This window comes from Lacerta agilis, chromosome 5 (assembly GCF_009819535.1).
Source record: "Lacerta agilis isolate rLacAgi1 chromosome 5, rLacAgi1.pri, whole genome shotgun sequence".
Classification (NCBI taxonomy): Eukaryota; Metazoa; Chordata; class Lepidosauria; order Squamata; family Lacertidae; genus Lacerta; species Lacerta agilis.
In genome coordinates, this window is record NC_046316.1 from 52,354,536 (window position 1) to 52,376,893 (window position 22,358).

A 22,358-nucleotide genomic window follows, 5' to 3' on the forward strand; every position below is an offset into this window, starting at 1 on the left:
TCTTGAGTACTGTACTTAGTAATATAGCAAGCTACCTTACACCAAGTCAGACCTTGCTAGCTGAGTATTGCCAACTAACTGGTAGCAATTCTCCAGGATTTCAGGCAAGGGTCTCTCACAGCCATACCTGGAGATGTCAGCAATTCAACCTAGGACCTTGTGCATGTGGAAACCAGGTGATCTTCTACTGAGCTACAGCCCTTCCCTCAAGTGGGACATACAAAGTACCAGTATGTAGAGTTGTTACCTGAAGGTAAAATGTCCAGAGTAGCCCACAGTAGAACGTCAGTGTTATCAGCTATAAAGGGCATGTGCCAGCAGCCAGAAACTAACTCCCAGGTAAGTAACAGAGATTGGAACTATACATATGTACAGTAATTGCACTGCATATATATTGCAAAAAGCATGTATTTCAGAAATTCTAGGAAGGTAAATCTCTATGCCTTTAACTCTCTAGCTCTTAGAACCAGAAGTCAGAAAAGATGAGAGAGCCATCTAATCAAAGCTGTTCAAAAATTGCCCGTGAAAGCCAGACCACAGTCTGCAACAAGCAGAGAACAGGTGTGCTTGCTGTGCATGCAAATAATTACAGATGACTCAAGCTTACTTGTGCCAAAGGAAAGCCCTTAGGACCTTTGGGAAACAGGGCCACACTAAGCATATGCCTGCCTGTAGATTTACATATTCGTTCTTATGTGCAAACCTGGGAAAGCATTTACCAATGCCCACAAGCAGTGTGAACCACAAGTATTTCTTTTAAACCCATAGTGCACAACACAACATTTCCCACACACAAGGATCAGGTGTGTAGGTAGCCAAAACCAAATAACAGAATTTGGGTTTTATTTTTTTAAAATCTCAATAGCCTCTATATATTTCCTGCCATTTTCTACAGAAAATGTTTTCTGGAGACTTTGCTCTATGGATAGCCACCTTGACCAAATGAAAAATTCAAACTGCCCTCTAGTTCAGAAAATATCTTCAATTAATCCAGAATGCAGCTGCCAGACTGGTGAATGGGAGTGGCCATTGGGACCATATAACACCGGTCCTAAAATATCTGCTTTGGCTCCCAGTACATTTCCAAGCACAGTTCAGGGTGTTGGTACCGACCCTTTTTTTGTCCTAGAAACATTTTTATTCAGTCCTCAGGACTGAGAACTTCTGGTTGAAGAAGAACAGATCTTTATGGGGGGCAGGGGGCTTTTGTTGAACATTGCTATTCCCCTTTTAAACTAGGCCATGAACCTTCTTATTACTGAGAATGGCAGATCTTTGAGCTTGGGACAAAAGGGAAAAGTAACACTTGACACTGGATATATTATAAGTATATCTTTAGCACTGTAAATCAAGGCGTACTGAAGAGATTTAGTTCAGTCTTTCCAGACACACACACACACAGAGAGAGAGAGAGAGAGAGAGAGAGAGAGAGAGAGAGAGAGATCTTTATTACTTGGATATAGGGTAAGCATGACAAGAAGCTTCTAAAAAGAGGCTTTGTCAAACTTATGAGTATGCAATGAAAGGGGGGGTTTCTTTTTTAAAAGAACAGTGCTGTCCCCTGCTCCAGAACTATAAAATAACACCTGTGGCTTTGCTTCCCTTTGTTTGCCATCACACCAGATTTGTTTAATCTTGTGATAGTTTACCCTTTCTTTATAAAGTGGTAGCAGAGAAAGAAGCCACAAAGAGAGGAAAGAAAACATGTGGAGATGGAAGAGACAACACTAGCCACCAATAACCATTTTGTAACAACATTTTGAAAGAAAGCCAGCTTAAGAAATCACATAGATTGAGGGGGGCTACCCTGTGGCCCTCCAGATGTTGAATTGCAGCTCCCATCAGTCCCAGCTAGCATAGCCAGTAATGAGAGTGGAAGTCCAGTAACATCTGGAGGCCACAGGTTCGTCACCTTGATACAGGGTTATAGAGCAGTGATGGCCTCTGGGCAAGCATAGGTTTGGGACTAAGGTTTCTAATTAAGCTCCACTCTCCTGCCTCACCCATACACACCTTTGCTAATTTCCCCCTTTGCACCAACAGATCCACGGTACCAGCTCATCTTTGGACTCCACCAACGCAAAGGACTTCAGCAGTGATGCTATTTTAATCCAGAAGTCATAATGTAAGAATATAATTTTGTTTTTAATCTTAACATTTGGTTCCTAATAAAAGATTTAAAAGATCTTTCTTCCAGTTATGTTGAGCCCCCTTGGTCCCAAATTAGACAAGTAAGTGTGAAAGATATAGCCACATGCTCTTAAACCAGCAGGGTCCTAAATTTTGTTTTAGGTCTATGCTTTTAAAGGCATCCTAACCAAAAATGGATATCTTGCAGACAACTCTTAGTGAGGCTATTGGCTACTTAAATCCACTGGAGGAAAGCAGCTCCCAGATGATGAAAGGAATATAACTTGCTAATCACATTTTTGTTCTTCGCCTTATGACTTTAAAATTCCTGCTTCAAACTTATGTCTCTTGGTGGACTTTCAGCCCCATTTGCAAAGCAGTCATTAGTCTGGAATTCTGTTCCAGGGATAAAAGCACTGGGGAAGTTTTTCAGGGGGAAGCAACGGGTGGAAAAAGGTTGCTGCTCTTTGGGGACAAATTGTCCCTTCTCAAGAACACTCTGCTGCAGAATAGCTACCATTGAACTAACATTACAAACAACTGTAATGTGATGTGTAACTTTGCTGTAAGTTACTGGAACAGCAAAAATGCTAGTCAAATCCTCTACATTGTGACTTACAGGCTATTTACATTTTAACTGAAGGTTATTTTAAAAAAAAGTGGTTATCTGGGGGTGCGGGTGGCGCTGTGGGTTAAACCACAGAGCCTAGGGCTTGCCGATCAGAAGGTCGGCAGTTCGAATCCCCATGACGGGGTGAGCTCCCGTTGCTCAGTACCTGCTCCTGCCAACCTAGCAGTTCGAAAGCACGAAGTGCTAGTAGATAAATAGGTACCACTCCAGCGGGAACGTAAACGGCGTTTCCGTGCGCTGCTCTGGTTCGCCAGAAGTGGCTTAGTCATGCTGGCCACATGACCTGGAAGCTGTACGCCGGCTCCCTCGGCCAATAAAGTGAGATGAGTGCCGCAACCCCAGAGTCGTCCGCGACTGGACTTAATGGTCAGGGGTCCCTTTACCTTTTAAATAGTTATCTACATGTTAAAATTCCTACATCTTCTTCTGTTTAGAGGTTAATTTTCAAAGACATGTTCATATAAGTGTTGTATCAGATATAAGGTGCTCCTTAACATGTGGTGGGGAGCACTGATAGGGGGGAAACCATTCATTTTTGACATGGAGCTCTCTCATGTGCAGAGCTGTCTACAGTTCTGTGGAAACTGAGTTAGCATTCATACTAGGTCAGGGTGGACTTAGGAGCATAAACTGTGATGGCCAACAATGGGCTCATCCACACTTGCATTTGGCATGTGCTTTCTTAGTATTCTGGATTAGGGTGGAGGGTTTGTCCAGGAAAAGGCTATCAATTGAACTCCAGAATCAGAGAGAAGTGAGATCATGCCATTGCCTCATGTCCTACTTTTGCATTTCCCATAGGCATTTGGTTGGCCACTGGAAGAGACATGACATTAAACCAAATAGGCCTTTAGTCTGATTCAGTGGGGATCTTATATTCAGTGGGTGTTCTTATATTATGTTAATTGTTACCACCTTCTGTATAAAAACAGAGCCAGATCTTATATTTCAGCTCTGCCAAAAAGAGGAAGAAGAAGAAGAAGAAGAAGAAGAAGAAGAAGGGAGAAACCCTCCACCCAAATAGAAGTCATCCACTAGGTCAGGAGAAGGACAACAACCACACATTACAAAGCTTTCTCCCCATTATGTTCTACCCTGGTGACAAGTGATGCGAACTAACCGTGCAGCTGGCCCTGAATCTCCTAGCTGCCATCTTCTCTTCCTGCACTGGATACAAATGGGATAGGTGTGAATAATGACAGAACTGGTACAGTTCTGGCCTAGATGCAGCTGCAGGGTTTCACTTCAGATTTTGTTTTTGCCTTCTATGAACATTATGTACTTGGAAGCTTGTTGAATGATTCCTGTGATGTGTTTGACCCATTGCCACACAGTTTCAAAGCAGCTATACTCTAGCTGTAGAATTTCATTATTAGTCAAGGGTCATATTTCTTTACTTCCCTTTTCCATTTTCTCCCAGCTTTCCACAGAGGAGAGACCGCAAAGATTAAAGTAATTGATTTTTTTTAAAGGTTTAGGCAGAAGGCCAGTACAAAATGAGAAAGCCAGCCCCTCTGCCCTAGAATAGGGTTCTGGAACCTGTGGTCTTCCAGGTGTTATTGGATTCCCAACTCCCATTAGCTCCAGCCAGCACAACCAGGAGTGATGGATGCTGCAGTCTAGCAATATATGTGAACTGCAATTTCCCCACCACTGCCCTACAGGAAGAGAAGCATAGATCCACAAATATTATTGAAAAGCATTGAAAGTACTCATTGCCCCCCCCACCAGAAGACGTCTGCCCCCCCTGCAATGTCTTATTCATGGGGTATTTTGACCTGTTATTTCCCCTGAAAATCTCAACAGCTTTGATTCCCTAAATAAAGCTCAACAACTTTGGCTGCCTCCCCCCTCAAAAAAATCCTGGCTATGCCCATGGATAGAAGACCTAAAAGCCGCAGAAGAATCGAAGCTCGTGGGCCATGCCAAAAGATGTTCACATATTAACAGGTTGGTTATTTCTCCACTTCGTTTACAACATTCAAAGATTTGGACAGAAGTTTCACCCGCTGCAGTTAGCGAGTAAAAATCAAGCACTTGGTCATTCTCTACTACACAGTAGTTCAGAGCTTTCCAAACTGTTTATGTTGGTGGCACACTTTTTAGACATGCATCATTTTGCAACACAGTAGTTCAGTTTTACTAGCAAACCAGAGGTTAAACTAACCGCTTTCCAGCCTCAGGAGGAACATGGGAAATGTTTGCACAACACATCTGCACACTGCAGTGACACACTAATGTCAGGACACACAGTTTTGAAAGCTCTGCAGTGGCTACTCATTGAACACATGTATTTTTTAAAACTGTTTTGCGGTATTATTACAATCAAGTGGTATATCAATGTCAAAATAAAAATAAATCAATTACCTTTCTCTTGGGGAAGGTGTTGCTCTCCCTCTGGATAAACACACACTGAGTCTTGGCTTTTGCCTATGTCCTTGGTGATATGTTTAGGATTGCTCCAACCCTAGAGGCAAATCAGGCAAATCCCTGGGGTGCCAAATTTCCCAGGAGTTGAGCTGCCTATGTAAATGCATTAGAGAGAACCACTGCCTGCACTTTTGGTAGAGATGCAAAGAATCTGCTAAGCAATTCACCACTCAAGGGCTATTCACTGCATTGCAGGGAACATGATCAAGACCATGGGTAGGCAAACTAAGGCCCGGGGGCCAGATCCGGCCCAATCGCCTTCTAAATCCGGCTCACAGACGGTCCGGGAATCAGCGTGTTTTTACATGAGTAGAATGTGTCCTTTTATTTAAAATGCATCTCTGGGTTATTTGTGGGGGCTTCCTGGTCTTTTTACATGAGTAGAATGTGTGGTTTTATTTAAAATGCATCTCTGGGTTCTTTGTGGGGCATAGGAATTCATTCATCCCCCCCAAAAAAAAATATAGTCCGGCCCCCCCACAAGGTCTGAGGGACAGTGGACCAGCCCCCTGCTGAAAAAGTTTGCTGACCCCTGAAGACCCTTTTGATCTCTACCCATTCTCCAAGCCATAGACATAGTTGTCCAGGGAAAGTACAGTAGTACCTTGGGTTACATACGCTTCAGGTTACATATGCTTCACGTTACATACTCCGCTAACCCAGAAATAACACTTCATGTTTAGAACTTTGCTTCAGGATAAGAACAGAAATCGTGCTTTGCGGTGTGGCGGCACCGGGAGGTCCCATTAGCTAAAGTGGTGCTTCAGGTTAAGAACAGTTTCAGGTTAAGAATGGACCTCCGGAACGAATTAGGTACGTAACCAGAGGTACCACTGTAATAAGAACCAGCAGAGTTCTTGAAATTGAAAAATTGAAAAATAATATCCTGGTCAACTATTGATTATTTAATCTGCTATTATACTGCCCAGCATAAAATAAGAAATGGCAGGGGAGAGTGTTCACCGAGGGCGAGTACAAAACTCAGGTCAGGGGTGGATGTGATTATACCACGGTGGGGCTAGGAGGGACCACATGAACTAATCACCTGCCTACAGCAGGAACAGGAAGATGGGGGGAGCATCTGAACACAGATGTTTTTTCATGCAGAAATAATAAATTATAATAATGATTTTATTATTTCTACCCTGCCCATCTGACCAGGTTGCCCCAGCCATTCTGGGTGGCTTCCAACGTATATAAAAACATAATAAAACATTACGCATTAAAAAGCTTCCCTATACAGGGCTCCCTTCAGAGTCCCAGGTTCAATTCCTGGCACCACCAGTTGAAAGGATAATATAGCAGGGAATGTGAAAGATCTCTGCCTATGACCATGGAAAGCCAGAGCTCAAAAAAATATGTGCTAATGGACACATAGCTTCCTATTAGACCAATAAAGTCATGGAATTCACAATCTGAGAACAGAAGTGTGTAAGGTGCACCTCAGGAAGAGCTTTCATTTACTCAGTCACGCCATGTGCCACTGTGGGAAGGGAAGGGAAGGTCCCTTAGGCCTGGGGAATTCCTTCTTAGTGGCAAATGCTGTGATCAGTTAGTTCCTAAACAAGTTATGCTGGAGCAACCTGTTTTCCTAAGCAATGATGCTTGGCAAATTAACGTGCTGAATGTACACCACATTCTTGCTCTATTCCCCTTTGATCAAGTGGTAAGCATTCCTTGTGGAGGCAGAGGAAGCAGATTGCTCTCTTATCTGTTAGCTATTTATTGAGATAAATGGCTAAGGTGGGCTTTAAGTGTTAATATTTTTCATTATCTGGGACCCTGGCCATAAATATATGCCCAGCAGCAACAGCACACAGAAGAGCATGCTTTTGCCGAGTTAAAAGTAATATCCTGTGCAAGGCTGGCTGAGCATTGTATATATACCATATGCTTGCTTTGTGTACCCACACAGAAGGCTCCATCTTGCTGAATCATTCTGAAATTGTTCTATCTTGCTCCAACCTTTCATCATACTTGCCTACCCAGTTTCTGTTTCGTGTGCATTTGTCCAGTGACAGTGGCTTGTTAACTGGTACACTGCTGACCCAACTCTGTTGTACTGTACTGCTCCTTCATCTTGAGCAAACCCATGACATTTGCAGAAGGGGACAAGGGACATTGTGCTGGCACATCAGCCGTTGTGCTCCATCATAACTACCTCTTCTCTGGCACAGCAACTCTTTTGTACCTTAAATGGACAACACTTAGTGAGGCAACTTAACATTTTTTACCAGACCTAAGCAAATTTAAAGGTCTCTCAGTGTACTTGATATCACTAATGCCACATTATCAGCAAGCACTGAGTGTCCTTCAACAATTTAAAGAAGAAGGCTTGTTCAGGCAGATTTTCTCTGTGGTTGACTGCACAGGAAAATAAGTTAACAGTTCTGACATTCTTGCTGGAAGCCACAAAAGTGCAGATGCAGGGTTAACTGGCTTGATGCTGCATGCAGTCAATGTAGCTTAAGGGCCTAGAAGAGTTCAGAAGCTATGTGAGGCTGCAAACCGCAATGCACTAAGAGCAAGATAAAGCACACATTCAATGGTACTGCAATCTGCACACAACAGCATGGGATATTTACAGTGCAGTCCAACCAACAATGCATGTTTTCTAGACAGGCACATGATAGGAGCTGAAGCTCACAAAGCTTTCCTGTAAATTTGCTAGAGAGAACTCTGAGAGCCACTCACAATGTGCCTTGACAGGGGGGAGGCATAGCCATATATATTCTCCTTACCTGCCTGGGCACATCCTCTCATCCTCTCCCTTTTCATCTCATCACCAAGCCAGAAATGTGAGGACAATCTGCATGTCTGAGCTCCATTGCTCAGACACCATATTATATTTGTAATCCAAGATTCACCACCAGTGAATATATTAAAACCTTGAGAGAGAATTTACTGAAGAAGCCCGAGACTCCTTATGGGCGAAACAGGTGACAAACGCCGGCACCCTGTCTAACATTTGTGCGTAACATCTTCTACACTCCATCTGATCAGACTCACCTTCGTTGATATCCACAGGAGCCTGGCTAAAGGAACTTTAAGACTGAAATTTTCCTTTTGTACAAACTTGAATTAGTTTTCTGTTTGTGGCTTCTGTATTAGATTTTGCACATTGTTCTCTCAATTCTTGGATTGCAAATATAAGATTTAAAATGTGGAATGATTTGGTAGATTTCTGTGCGCCGTTTATGTGCTGCTTACTGTATACCAATCAGACACCATCTTAAGCTAGACTCAAGCATGCCTTTGTAACCAAATTACCATTTTTAACCAGAGGCCTTTCTGCTGGGTATGACCAACTATGAAATCCCCAATAAGGACAGAACATTTTTTATGTATTTCACGACAGCTGCTAGGATTTTAATTGCTAAAAACTGGAAAACTAAAGAATTACCAACAGTGGAAGATTGGCAGATGAAGTTGATTGAGTATATGGAACTTGCAGAACTGACCGCGAAACTCCGAGACCAGAGGGAAGAAACGGTGCAAGAAGATTGGAAGAAATTTAAAGATTATTTGAAACAACGTGAAAAGATAGATATTTGAATTGAAATCAGAGGATAGTTAAGGCGACAGTAATGAAAAGTTAGAATTGTGTTATGTTTATTTTTATTAGGAATAAGATTTTAGATATATGATGATTATGATATATAAAGATTAAGACTAGTTGAGAAGGAAGAGTTTATAATGTTATAAAGTTACTATAGTCAATTGGAAATGTACGCAGAAGAGAGGATGTGAGGAGGTCCCAAAATAATGTTATGAATAAGATAAGAATAGGTAATTAAGTGTTTGTTGGTTATGTTTTTTGTATTTTTGTAGTATTGTAGTTTTGTGGTAGTGTTTTGTTTATTTTGTATTTTGTATTTTTTGTATTTGTCATTTGTTATTGTTGTGAAAATTTAATAAATTCCTTTATTTAAAAAAAAAAGTAACCAAATTACCATTTTAAGCCCGCCTGAACAAAGCTGCTATATCGGTTACTCTTCAACAAGTACTGTATTCTGAGTGAGTAAATGTTACGGTACTTTTACCTTTCACCAGACTCTTTGTGTGATTGTTGTTTTAAGGGGGGGAAAGGGGGGAAATTCCAGGAGAATCTAGCTTCCCTTTTAAGCTGCAAAGGGGTACTCTCTAATGAACTCACAAACATGAGAAAAGAAGGATAATAACTAATAAATTTATCCTCTCCTAGCATCTATATACATCCCTACAAACACATACTGCAACCTACAGGTCTGGAGACCTTGTCAGTACAGGGTGAGGCATGGTGGATTGGACATCTCAGTCGTGCAATACATGTTTTGCATGCAAAAAGTCCCAGGTTAGATCCCAGGTGTCTCCACATACACCTGGGAAAGATTTCTGTCCCAGAGGGGGTGTGGAAGGGGAATGCAGGGAAGCACAGGCCCAGGACTTTTTATGTACCATGAGGACATAATCTGCAGGAGTGGCACATATGACTCCCATTTTCAACATTCAGAAATTCCAAGCTTCAAGATAGGTAATGTTGAAAAAGCCTGAACCATTAGTGTTAGAACTGGAACATTGTTAAATGTTCCATTTTTTTTTTCATGGATGCTGCAAACATTTCAAATTTCAGCCTGTTTGTCTTGGAACTGTTTTTACCAATTAAAATAAAATTGTAGACTATCTCTTAATAGAATAGCAAAGACTCTTGGCCAGTGAATGTTAGTGAGTGAACTGCTGTAATGTCAAAGAATGTTCACTTTCACAGCGGTATGCGGGAAAAGGGTTTGAGGTAGAGTTTGAAACTCAGAAAACAAAACCATATATTCACATATAGATTAGAGGCACTTACAGAGCTGCAGATTATTTTCTGCTGCTACTGTATCTCTGTTTAGAACCCATAGCTGGTTTGTTTCTGTTATAAAACATTATTGCACCAAGTTATAATGGTTCGGCTGTATGAGGGTCCATTTTCTTAGCCTTCTCCTTTGATCTGTTTTCCTGTAGATTCATATGAGATACACAAGCCTAACTCCACTTTTATACTATCAATTTGCCAGCATTATTACGTTGAGTCTTAGAAAACTAGTCCTAGGGGAATGTTTGCTGCCAGCATGGTCTTTTGGATCAATAATGTTTGATTGTGACCTTTACATTAGCAATGTTGTCATCCATCAAACCAGGCAGGATCTTCACGTAAGAATTAGTAGACATCCATGAGTTAATTCAGTCCACAAATGAAAAAGGTCATCCATATACATTGCAGAATCTATATTTGAAGTGATACTACCTAGAGAATCCAGTACATATCAGTAAGAGGAATAAAATGTGCTGTGTCCATTGCTGTGATGTTCATGGCACAGCTTAATCTTTTTACTTTCCAACCTGCCCCCACATCTAATACTTCCTATGCCATGCAGGAGCCTAACCCCAAACAGTCGCTCAGTCATTCAGCTTTCCTTTTTCAGCTCAGATTCTATAATAGAATAAATGGGTAAATTTCCACAAACACACCACTAGCAGGAGTTCTGGCACTGAGAGTTTGGCCACTTTGATCCCTCCTCCCCAAAATAACTGGTTTGAGAGGCTTACATTGGCTCCCACCAGCAGCCATACAGCTGGTTGCAGCAGCTGCTGCCTGCCTGTGATTTTAGCAGATGTAGCACAGCACTCCACAGAGCGGAGTGGGACCGAAGGATACCTCCGCCACATCCAAGCCCCCACCATTGCAGGCAGATTGGGGGTTTGGGATTGCTCTGCCCAATGGTTCTTGTAAGGATTGCTCAGTTAATATATGCAAAGCACCTCTAATGCTCAAAAACGCTACATAAATACCCAATATTTTTATCTCATCCTCACAGCCATACGGCTCTTCAGCAAGTGTCACAAAGCCTTCATGAGTGAGACAGCAAAGCAACTGCCTGTAACTAAAAATAATGCCAAGATTAATCAAACAATAAAACTCTGCTGGATTCTACAGAGACACGATCTGATTTATTTACACTGAAAAGTGCTTCATGCCTACAGTTTTGCTAAGCAAAAACAGGTGTGACATTTTATTCCCTCCCCCGCCCACTCCTCATCAATAAATTGTGCATGTCCTGGTTATGGAGATTAACTCTACAGGCAAATGTCAGTCTTAATTCTGGTTTGACAGCCTGGGTGCATTGCAAGACAAGCAAACTGTAATCTTGAGATGCAAACACTAAACTAAACCATGTAGAGGCAGGGGCAGGCTACAGTCACAACTTCTCAGCAGTGTCTTATTTGAATAATCTATCTGACAGCTTTGCTCTTCCCTCAGAATTCCCATTTAGTAAAAATATTTTCAGGTGTCACACATTCCGGAACCAGATAATGTTGCCATATATGCTTTCCTATGACACAGCCTTTGCCAGACTGTTGTCTTCTACACCTTTTTTTGCACAATTTTCCCTAATATTTATGCATTATATATGCTATTTTTGCTAATATATACATTATTGAGGACACTTTCCCAGAATATATGCATTTTTGTTTGCACTGTTTGATTGGAGAATTGCATCACAAAAATTGGAGAAGTATAAGTCTGAAAGGCTGCGGATGGTGCTGTGGGTTAAACCACAGAGCCTAGGGCTTGCCAATCAGAAGGTCGGCGGTTCGAATCCCTGTGACGGGGTGAGCTCCCATTGCTCGGTCCCAGCTCCTGCCAACCTAGCAGTTCGAAGGTACGTCAAAGTGCAAGTAGATAAATAGGTACCGCTCTGGTGGGAAGGTAAATGGCGTTTCCGTGCGCTGCTCTGGTTCGCCAGAAGCGGCTTAGTCATGCTGGCCACATGACCTGGAAGCTGTACGCCGGCTCCCTCGGCCAGTAAAGTGAGATGAGTGCTGCAACCCCAGAGTGTACCTAATGGTCAATGGTCCCTTTACCTTTACCTTTAAGTTTGAAATGTTTAACCCTGTTTTGGTTCATTGGTTTGAGAAGTGTGAATTAGGTGGTTTCTTTTCAAGATACAAGCAAAACTGATTTTCTCCCCCATCCCTATCAAGTACCCTAGCATTAGCAAGACCTGCTTAATGTCCATTTTAATACTGAAAGCTAAACACCGCCTCCTTGTGGCACAGCCTCATGCACATACAATAGCAATTATAACTACTGACTGAGACAATCCTGGATTACCGGTAACTCATCTTTCAAATTCTGTTTGTTTTACTCTACTACATTTATAATGAAAGCTCAGGCTGAAACACAATCTGGAACTCAGAAGGGGAGGAGAGACTTTGGGAACCATTTCCTAAGGAAATATATGTATACAAGTACCAAAATCCATTGGTAATGTGTGGGGAGGGATCCTGCAATAGTAGCTGAAGAGGAGTTGGGTCTGCCTCCTAACGTTCTGGTACCCACAGAGTTATCTACAAGCCCCCGCTGAGATATATGTTTCCAGGTTGCTTCATAAAACAGAAGTAACCCTTACCTACGAAAAAGTTATGCCACACTCTGCACCACACAACTTCATTCAGCTTGGATACGGAACAGGATATGTAGTAGCATTGCTAATAAGTCCATGGAGCCCTGATTCTCACACTGAATAGTCTCATATGTTAAATAGGAACCTGGGACCAACTAGCTCGATATCACCTACACGGATTGGCAGAAGTTATCCTGGGTTTCTATCCTGTCCTACCTGGAGATGCCAGGGATTGAATCTGGGACCTTCTGAGTAGGAGGCAGATGCTCAGCTACTGAGTTGAGGTCCTTCCCTAGGATTTCACATAGCTAATAAGCAAGCACATCAGGCAGATTATGAAACTTTGTTTCAGATGGAAAAATTTACAAAGATATGGGACCATATATACAGCAATTCTAAGGTAAAGCAAGAAATAAATCTCGCGTTCTGTGCCCCCTGTATTCTCTTTCATGCAGTTTAAGAGTTGCAGATGAATCAAAGCCAACTCTACTGAAAAACAACTTACAGGGAGGAGACTTGTAAGCAAACTATCTCATTTGACTGACCTGGTTTCTCACAAATGCCAGTGATGATTCATTACTGGACAACAGAAGGAAACCATACATGGGAAGAGGCAAAGGGAGGGGAATTAAAATTAGCTTTTGATTAGATGAAAGCTACTTTCATTCTCTGTGGTGCACCAGTTACTATCTTCACACTGGAGAGTAAATACTGCATCATACCTCCAGGCAATGACTGTTTCACATACAAAAGAGTTTTGTGATTTGATTTTTCTAATGGAGGAACTATAATACCAGGAAGACTCTATTCATTCTCTTACTATAAAAGCAAGATAACTAAGCTCTAGGTTTCATCCTGATCCAACAACACGAGGATAAGGAACACAGCTGGAACAATTATGCCAACGAGGACTGAATAAGGAGGCTCCTAGGTATGAAGCCAAGAATGGCACAACAAAGGCAATGATGTTAATGTGAGCAAATTTACTGTTTGCTTTGTTTGGTTATTGTCATCCTGTCTTTGAACTAAACAGGCTCACCTAATCACTGTGCCAGAGAAGGCTGCCAAGAGAAGACCAGCCAGTGCTTCGTCTCTGAGACGAACCCAAGTGCTCTACAGGAGGAAAGGCGCTCAGTCACCACAGCACTATGGATCGATTCCGGATGATCTTCCAGTACTTCCAGTCCAATTCAGAGTCAGTGACTAATGGGATATGTGCACTGCTAGCATTGGCAAGTGTAAAGATGTACAGCTCCTTTGACTTCCACTGCCCTTGCCTTGCTAAATACAACATGGTGTATGGCTTAGGAATTATGTTTATCCCACCAGTGGCACTTTTCCTCTGTGGTCTCATTGTCAACAGACAGTTTGTGGTGATGCTTGAGGAGTGGAAAAGACCTACTGGGGACAGGAAGAAGAATCTAGCCATTATCAGGTGGGGGATTTCAGTACTGGTGCTAATTACTTTCCACAATGAAGTTTACTTATTTGTTGCACCCTTCTCTCCCAAGGTTGCTGGTGGAATCTAAACTTCCTCCAAATTATTACTTAGAATTTGTATTGCATTGTTCTTAACAGTACTTAGGAGGCTTTATGTAGCACGATATCACCATAACCACTGAAATAGATTACAGCTCTTATGTATAGTTATTATAATACTCAACTCTGAAGCTAAGAAATAGTGGCATGCCCAAGGGTACACAATAAGGCCAGATTTGAATTCAGGCTTCCAGATACACATATTACCCAGAGTCAAACTAAACAGGACAATGGAAGAAGATTCACCAGCATTCTTTTAGAAAATTTAGATTAGAGGGGGTGGGATTGGATTAGAACTGTGGTGTTGGAAGGGCAGTTTTAACCATTTCCACCTGCGCTGTATTTCCCATGTGAAAACCCCCGCTCCCCAAGCTGGTAATTGTTCTGTAGACAAAACATACTTCCTTATTTTTTACATTTTAAGATTTGCATGAATTATACATATTGATGATTAATAAATATTGCTTGACTTTATATCATTTAAATTTGTAAGAATTTGGATGGGGTGGATGACAAGTTTATAAGCTCAATAAGGGGTCAATGAACTTAGAAGTTTGGGAGACCCTTTGGAAATCACTGGAGTATGCTACTGTCCCTTCCCTTGTTATTGCCAGTGCTAAGCAAGCTCCAGCCTTTAGAAATATCAGTTTAGTTTTTTGCTTCTCTATCCAATAACCAGGTACATGTGTTCCTCCGTTCTGCAACGGGCCATGATTGCACCTGTTGTTTGGATCCTAGTCACCCTGCTCGATGGAAAATGCTTTGTCTGTGCTTTCAGCAGTTCTGTTGACCCTGATAAGTTTCCAGGTTTTGTCACCAACATCACACCTTATAATGAGGTACAGCGCTTGCTGTCCAAGGTCCCATGCAAGGATGATGAACTCATAAGGAACAATACTTCCCGCAAGGCTGTGTCCAGGTACCTCAAATGCTGGTCACAGGTAAGTAACAGATATCTATAGGATCTCGCTCTGTAGGAGTTCCTTATAGGAACATTAACCTGCTCTTGAAACATATATAGGTAGAATCTGTTTCTCAAGCTCATCTTCAGAATATTCTCCTGGATAATCACTGATTAAATGCAAGAAGCATCATTTTTTTATTGATTTTTGCTGTCAGTGGCAGGAAAGAGCAACAGATGATTCATAGAATACACATGGACCCTACAGCATGTGTAGATTTACTAACAATTCTTAAGGTATTGAGCCGCTATATGAACTATGTAGTGTCTCAGACACAAACTTTTGGACAACTCACCTTCTCTTAAACTATCCTACCAAACAGAGCTATGGTGGGAATAAACAAGATAAGGACTGGAAACTAATTTGCTAACTACAGATTCTTTTGAAATGCCAATGATGATGATGATGATTATTTATACCCTGCCCATCTGGCTGGGTTTCCCTAGCAACTCTGGGCAGCTTCCAGCAAAATATGATGAAGATTCCCAGACCTCTTTAATTTCTCCATTCACCATATTCCATTCATTATGCCTCCAAGTCTCTTGTCTTCTCCTGTTTCTGCTTCCATGTATTTTGCCCCTCTGGTGCAAAACAAGCTCCATAGTCCTGCATCCCCTGTGTTGAGATAACCTTATACCATGTCAAATTTCAACCAAGACGGGCTACAATTAAAATCCAACCAATAGTAACAGGAACGTATTGGGTTAGGGTGGGGTGAGGAGACAAACTCTCCAAGCCCCTGCCAGTTGATGACACAGTCCAGGTTTCAGGCTCTGCTCTGGAGGAGGAAGAGTGAGTCACAGATAGGCTCGTGGGTTGACTGATTACAGATGCCAACTAACAGAAACAGTCCGATTGATTTCAGTACCCATTCCTTCAGTTTTTGCCATTTTATCCATCTGCCATTTTATCTGTCCTAACATACACTATAAGGTTTTGCTGAGTAGGCAATGTAGTGCCTTTCAGATATTGTTTGGATCCAACTCCCATCAGCCCCAGCCTGCATAGCCAATGGTTAGGGATGATGGGAGTTGTAGCTCAAGGACATCTGAAGGGCACCATGTTGGTTATCCTTGCTATAAGGCTTTCAGTCAAGGACCATATTCCTTTTGTTTTCCTAGCACTAAATAAATGTAGACATTAATTAGCAGACCAACATTTATTACCATTTTATTTACTTAACAGAACCCGGGGGCTCCTCCCACAGCAGGGTGTTAAACTAAAAGATCTGAGAAGTCTCTTTTATTATGGGATATTCAAGCAATAGAACACGGATGTCCTTTTTTGTTGTTGTTGTTGTTGTTGTTTTGTTTCTCTGTGGCTGGCCTTGATTGCTTTAACATTTGTATTTCCTTTGCCTTCTAGGCTTTTGGATGGACCATACTGCTGACCCTTATAGTGATCGCCTTCCTTGCTCGCTCTCTCAGGCCCTGCTTCAACCAGGCTACCTTCTTGCAGACTCGCTACTGGAGCAACTACGTTGATATTGAACAAAAGATTTTTGATGAAACTTGCTGTGAGCATACCCGGGACTTTGCACATAAGTGCATCCTCCACTTCTTTGAGAGCATGCAGAAAGAAATTAAACGAAGGCGGTTCCATACCCACCCAGGAAAAGAGGAGGGGAAGGAAGGGGAGAAGGGTCACTTGCAGGGAATCAGCAGCCAGGAGGAAGTGAACAAGCTTCTTCAATCATGGTACTACAGCAAACCTCCGCTGGATTTGAGCGGAGCTGTGCAGAGGCAGCCCCTGGGTACAGAGGGAATATCTATGCCTTGGACAGGCAGTATGATTAACAGGTGGCATCCCCAGCCAGGGACCACAATTACAAGGCAAACAGACGTTTAAAAGGAAATGGAAATTGAGAACATCAGTAGCTAGGGAGGGAAACACACACACACATCCCAGAAAAAAATCGGCTGCTCTTGCATCTTTAACAACAGCATAGTATGCAGGAATCACATACCCTCCAACACATCAAGATGAAAAACCAGGACGCCATCTTTCAGGTTCACACTCCCACATGAGTAACTTGACCCATGCAAGATCGCAGCCCTGGAAAAAGCGCTTATTTTGGGCATGGTGCCCCAAAGAAAGTGCTTTTGGGGGTTCAAGATCATAGTTGCCCCAAATGGCCACTGTGATCTCCCGGGGGGGGGAATGGAATGTCCCAGCTTTTCCGGAACAGTTGAGGGGTATGGAATCATCAGCAGAAACTTTAAAGTCATGGAATGAAGCATTATCACATGCTAATGTCTGTAACAACGAGTTCAGTTCAGATTCATTTCCATATGAGCCATAGGCCATAACAAAAATGCAAAAGGATCTGTAACTCTGTGGTACAGCATATGCTTTTCATGCAGAAGGTCCCTGATTCAATCCCTGGCATCTCCAGGTAGGGCTGGGAAAGACCCCAGTTTGAAGCTCTGGAGACCTGCTGCCAGTTCATAGCTAGGTGGATCACTGGTACTGGTACTTAAACATGTGTTCAATGTGTTGTACATAAAAAGCCCACATCTTACAGATTATTACAGCAGGCAAACGGTAGGTCCAAAGTTGGCAACTCTATCCAGCAAGGAGACAGTAATGGGCGTACTAAATTATCATAGAATCATAGAGTTGGAAGAGACCACAAGGGCCATCCAGTCCAACCCCCTGCCAAGCAGGAAACACCATCAAAGCATTCCTGACAGATGGCTGTCAAGCCTCCGCTTAAAGACCTCCAAAGAAGGAGACTCCACCACACTCCTTGGCAGCAAATTCCACAAAGGCAACAGCTTATCACTAATGAATAGTGGACTATATGAAATTCTGGCCCCCAACTGTATTGGCTGCCCAACTCAAAGTGCTAGGTTTTTGGCCCAACTCAAAGTGCTAGGTTTGACCTATAAAGACTTCAATGGCTCAGGAACGCAATACGTCAAGGACCACTGCTTCCCATATAAACTGACCTGGACTCTGTGACCATCACCTGAGGCCCTTTCTCGTGTGCCTCCGCCACAAGTGGTCTGGAGGGTGGCAACTCAAGAACGGGCCTTTTCTGCAGCGACTCCCCATTTGTGGAATGCTCTCCCCAGGAAGGTTCGTCTGGTACCTTCATTATACGCCAGGTGAAAATGTTCCTCTTCAACCAGACCTTTGGGTGCTTAACAGTCTATGTCCTTTTAAATGTGTTTGTGGGAAGGGGTGTTATTGGTTTGTTTTGTTTTCTATCTTGTTTTTATTGTGTACTTTATGGTTTTATTCTGTATTTTTATGGTGTGAACCACCCTGAGATCTTCGGATGATGTATACAAAATAAAATAAAAATAAAAGAATACAGTAAGAAAGAATCATTTCCCCAGCATCCTATTGAAATATGTTGGACAGCTACACTTGAATCTCCCTTCTAGAATTAAATTATTAACTCATTTTCAGGTTAGAAGAAAAGATGAGAGAACCAGGCATGTAATTACAGCAGAATCCTGGGCTTCTAAATAGAAGCCTCTGTGAGTATTTATGTTTGGTCTCCTTCACATATTAGAGACCTGCTCTAATTTAATTTTAAGCAGACACACTCAAGAGATTAAATATCTGACCTTCCATGTTTGCCATGTGTTTTAATCAAATTGACTATTTGCCTTAGCAAGCTGCTGAGGAATGAACTGGGTGGATATCTACTTTGCATACTGATTTTCATGGAAGGGTATTTTTAAAGTATTTTAGACACCGCAGGAATATACAAATGCAAAGGAAGGAAAGGACAGTGTGATTACTAAGTAAGCTATGTGTCCAGACATCAATTTCTGACAATGACGCTGCTATCATTGGAAGCATCGCGTTGTTATGCCTTTGGTTATATTATTTGTTTGTCTTGTATAACAAGTTGATGAAGCTACTATGTATGCAGTGATGAAAGCAGCCCATTATGTTTTGCATTACCTCCTTTAGTGTTATTCTGGTACTCTAACCTCAGTGATGAATTTGGATTACATATTTTGTTAGAAACTCACATCATGTTTTGATGGTGCAGCAGCTCATTCCTGCCTGCCTTAAAGTCCATTTATATTTGAAACAGTATCTCTCAAAACCAGTTCTGTCTGAACCAGGGCAGTACCCTAGGTGCCAGTTAGGAAGGGCAAGGAAACCATATCCTGACACTTCCCCCCTTCTTTCAAGCTATGGATGATTGTTTCCCAGGAGCACCTATAGTTCTGACTGACTCCCTGCTTGAGTTAATATTGTTAACAATTAACAGTGCAAGCCTAGACCCAGCAGTTAGTTATAGAAGCCCCAACAACATGCTTGGTACTGTACATCAGAAGTCAGCAGACAACTTGTGGGATCTGCTTTGCTTTTCTCTAGAATCCTGCCATTGGAGGGCAGGGCCAGATACAAAATGTTAGCTTAGCGGGCAGAGCCAAATACCTACTTCATCTTGCAGGCTGCATTTGTTGTTGTTCAGTCGTTCAGTCGTGTCCGACTCTTCGTGACCCCATGGACCAGAGCACGCCAGGCACGCCTATCCTTCACTGCCTCCCGCAGTTTGGCCAAACTCATGTTAGTAGCTTCGAGAACACTGTCCAGCCATCTCATCCTCTGTCGTCCCCTTCTCCTTGTGCCTTCCATCTTTCCCAACATCAGGGTCTTTTCCAGGGAGTTTTCTCTTCTCATGAGGTGGCCAAAGTACTGGAGCCTCAGCTTCAGGATCTGTCCTTCTAGTGAGCACACAGGGCCGATTTCCTTGAGAATGGATAGGTGTGATCTTCTTGCAGTCCATGGGACTCTCAAGAGTCTCCTCCAGCACCATAATTCAAAAGCATCAATTCTTCGGCGATCAGCCTTCTTGATGGTCCAGCTCTCACTTCCGTACATTACTACTGGGAAAACCATAGCTTTAACTATACGGACCTTTGTCGGCAAGGTGATGTCTTTGCTTTTTAAGATGCTGTCTAGGTTTGTCATTGCTTTTCTCCCAAGAAGCAGGCGTCTTCTAATTTTGTGACTGCTGTCACCATCTGCAGTGATCATGGAACCCAAGAAAGTGAAATCTCTCATTGCAGGCTGCATACCAAAGTACAAAGACACATCTGAATTACTACTGATTAGGAACTCTTAATACAAAACTCTAAAAATGGTCAGTGGAGTTGCTCAAAGGCAATCATTTAATAGTTATATTTTACAGGGATGGAATGCTGTGGCTGAGTGGTAAGCAACTAGCATGCTGTAGCTTATTATTATTATTATTATTATTATTATTATTATTATTACTTGCTGTTTGTGGCATAGGCCTGCCCTGCCAGGGTATGTGTCTTTAGCAACTACAACATCTCTAGCCACCCTTCTTCCCAAGAACCCAGCCACATAACTTCTGCCACTTTCGAGCACACAATCTGATAGCTCATTTGATATGTCCTATCTGCCAGGAGTAGGCCACCAGGAGCAGCACCCATCCAGCCTAGGCTCCAACGGGTGCTAAAGAGCACCTTCCTAGTTACGTGCAACTCAGCTGATTGTGCTTGTTGCTGCCCTGTTCACTCAAGGCCAGCTGGACTCAAATGACATAAAGATGGAATACGGTGACCCATTCCTTTGTCCCAACTTTTGACCATCCAAGGTCGCTGCATGCTGAATCTACATTATGTGACCTTGTGTATATGTGAGTACTGAGACTCTTTCCAATAGTCCTCCATTGGTTAGCCTTTTATTTTGTATTAAAGTACCAGGCTGCTTTCTCTTTGTCTTCCTCTAAATAATAATAAAAAAACCTGCACACAAAGACAAAACTTTCTTTAATTTGGCAGTGGCACTGGGGTTTGGAGTGGTTCTGTGACACGCCCAAGGGATTGTGTTTCCCTCACCTGCTTAGCTGCTTGCCATTATGCTTTCTACTTGTGCCTGAGGGAAAGTACAAAGAAAGCATACTGCTCCACAGCCAATGAAGATAGGAGGGAGATAGCTGTTCACCACCTTCCCAGCAAGATATCCAGCTTGTAGCTCTAGTCCTCTCTTTGGCCAAGAGTTAGAGGAAAAGGGGAGTGGTGACACAAACAAGAACATACTGTGGACAGCTGGCCTACCTTACAAGGCAGTTGTGGCAGAGTGATCACTGCACCATTGTTAAACTATCAGGAGTCAGAAATCCTTGCCAATCTACCGGTACTTGCAAACCAACTAGAAATAAGACAGTTGACCCCAGCCAAGCTTCTGCCTGCTCTCACTGTATGGAACATGACACAATCCCTGGACCTGTAGCCATTTTGCTGAGGAGCAACAGCAAATGGTCCCTCACCCCCAATCAAGGTGCATTGTATCCAAAGCCAGACAAATTATTTTGGAATCTGAGGACGAAAATCCCACAAGGACTCCCCATGCCTTCCTGACAGCAAAAAAGCAAGTCTGGAGATTCCTAAATAAATAAATAAATAAATATTTGCTTTCAAGACAGCCAAAGACAGGTGTCTCAGGTGGCTGTCTCATTGTGTTAAATGGTTAGCCTTCATTCACAGAACTTTCTCCAGCAGATTAAAAGGCTCTTTACAAATATTCACGAAGCTTTTCACTACATGCTCCCTTTTCTCAAGCCTTTGATGTGAGTTCTCCTTTAATATCACCAGCCCACAGAACATTGCTTAGCCTCAATTCACTGGATGTTGCTCTCTGTAGTCTCCCTTCCCCATCCCAAGCTTCTGTGATCATGTAACTCTTTCAACAAGGTGATGTGATTAAGTGCTAGAAGAAAGAAAGTGACCTCAGCAGTATCCAAGCATGTTGCTCTAGAGGTCCACTGAATGGGGATTTGGGGTGCCAGTTAATGCTTAACAGGTGTATTCCAAAAGGAGGGTATGTTCACATTACCACTTACTCCACATCCAGTGAGCTCCTGCTGTAAGAGCCGCATGCACACACCAGTAGCCGCAATCTGTACTGATCTTGTAGTTTGTTGAGAAAAGAAAACCTTGGAGTTTTGACTATGAGGCTAAAAATCTAAACCAGAGTGCCCCCAATTGTACATTTTACATTTTAGGGTTTAGAAGGGTCAGGTGTTGCTTTTAAAATCTCTTCTTCACCCCTAGGTAGAATACAGAGATCCTCTTGGACAAGTGAAGGACACTTCCCTCTCACAAAAGGGGAAAGGTCCCCTTGATTTTTATTTCTGCCTCTTCCCGCCAGTTCAGCTTCCCCACACCACATCCCCAGCCATTTCAGTCAGTCTCTTGATCCTTGAGATTAGCCTTTCAGGAGCGCAAGGGACTT

The 22,358-nt window shown here is 42.5% G+C and overlaps 1 protein-coding gene across 1 annotated transcript; it reads left to right on the forward strand.

The window, feature by feature from the left end:
• The first annotated feature begins 380 nt into the window (after window positions 1-380).
• CALHM3 (calcium homeostasis modulator 3) lies at window positions 381-17,024 on the forward strand. Its single transcript, XM_033149745.1, has 5 exons — window positions 381-561; window positions 2,044-2,125; window positions 13,655-14,056; window positions 14,840-15,101; window positions 16,488-17,024. Exons 3-5 carry the CDS (start codon window positions 13,770-13,772, stop codon window positions 16,968-16,970), a joined length of 1,032 nt encoding a protein of 343 aa, XP_033005636.1. The 5' UTR covers window positions 381-561; window positions 2,044-2,125; window positions 13,655-13,769; the 3' UTR covers window positions 16,971-17,024.
• The last annotated feature ends 5,334 nt before the right edge of the window (window positions 17,025-22,358 follow it).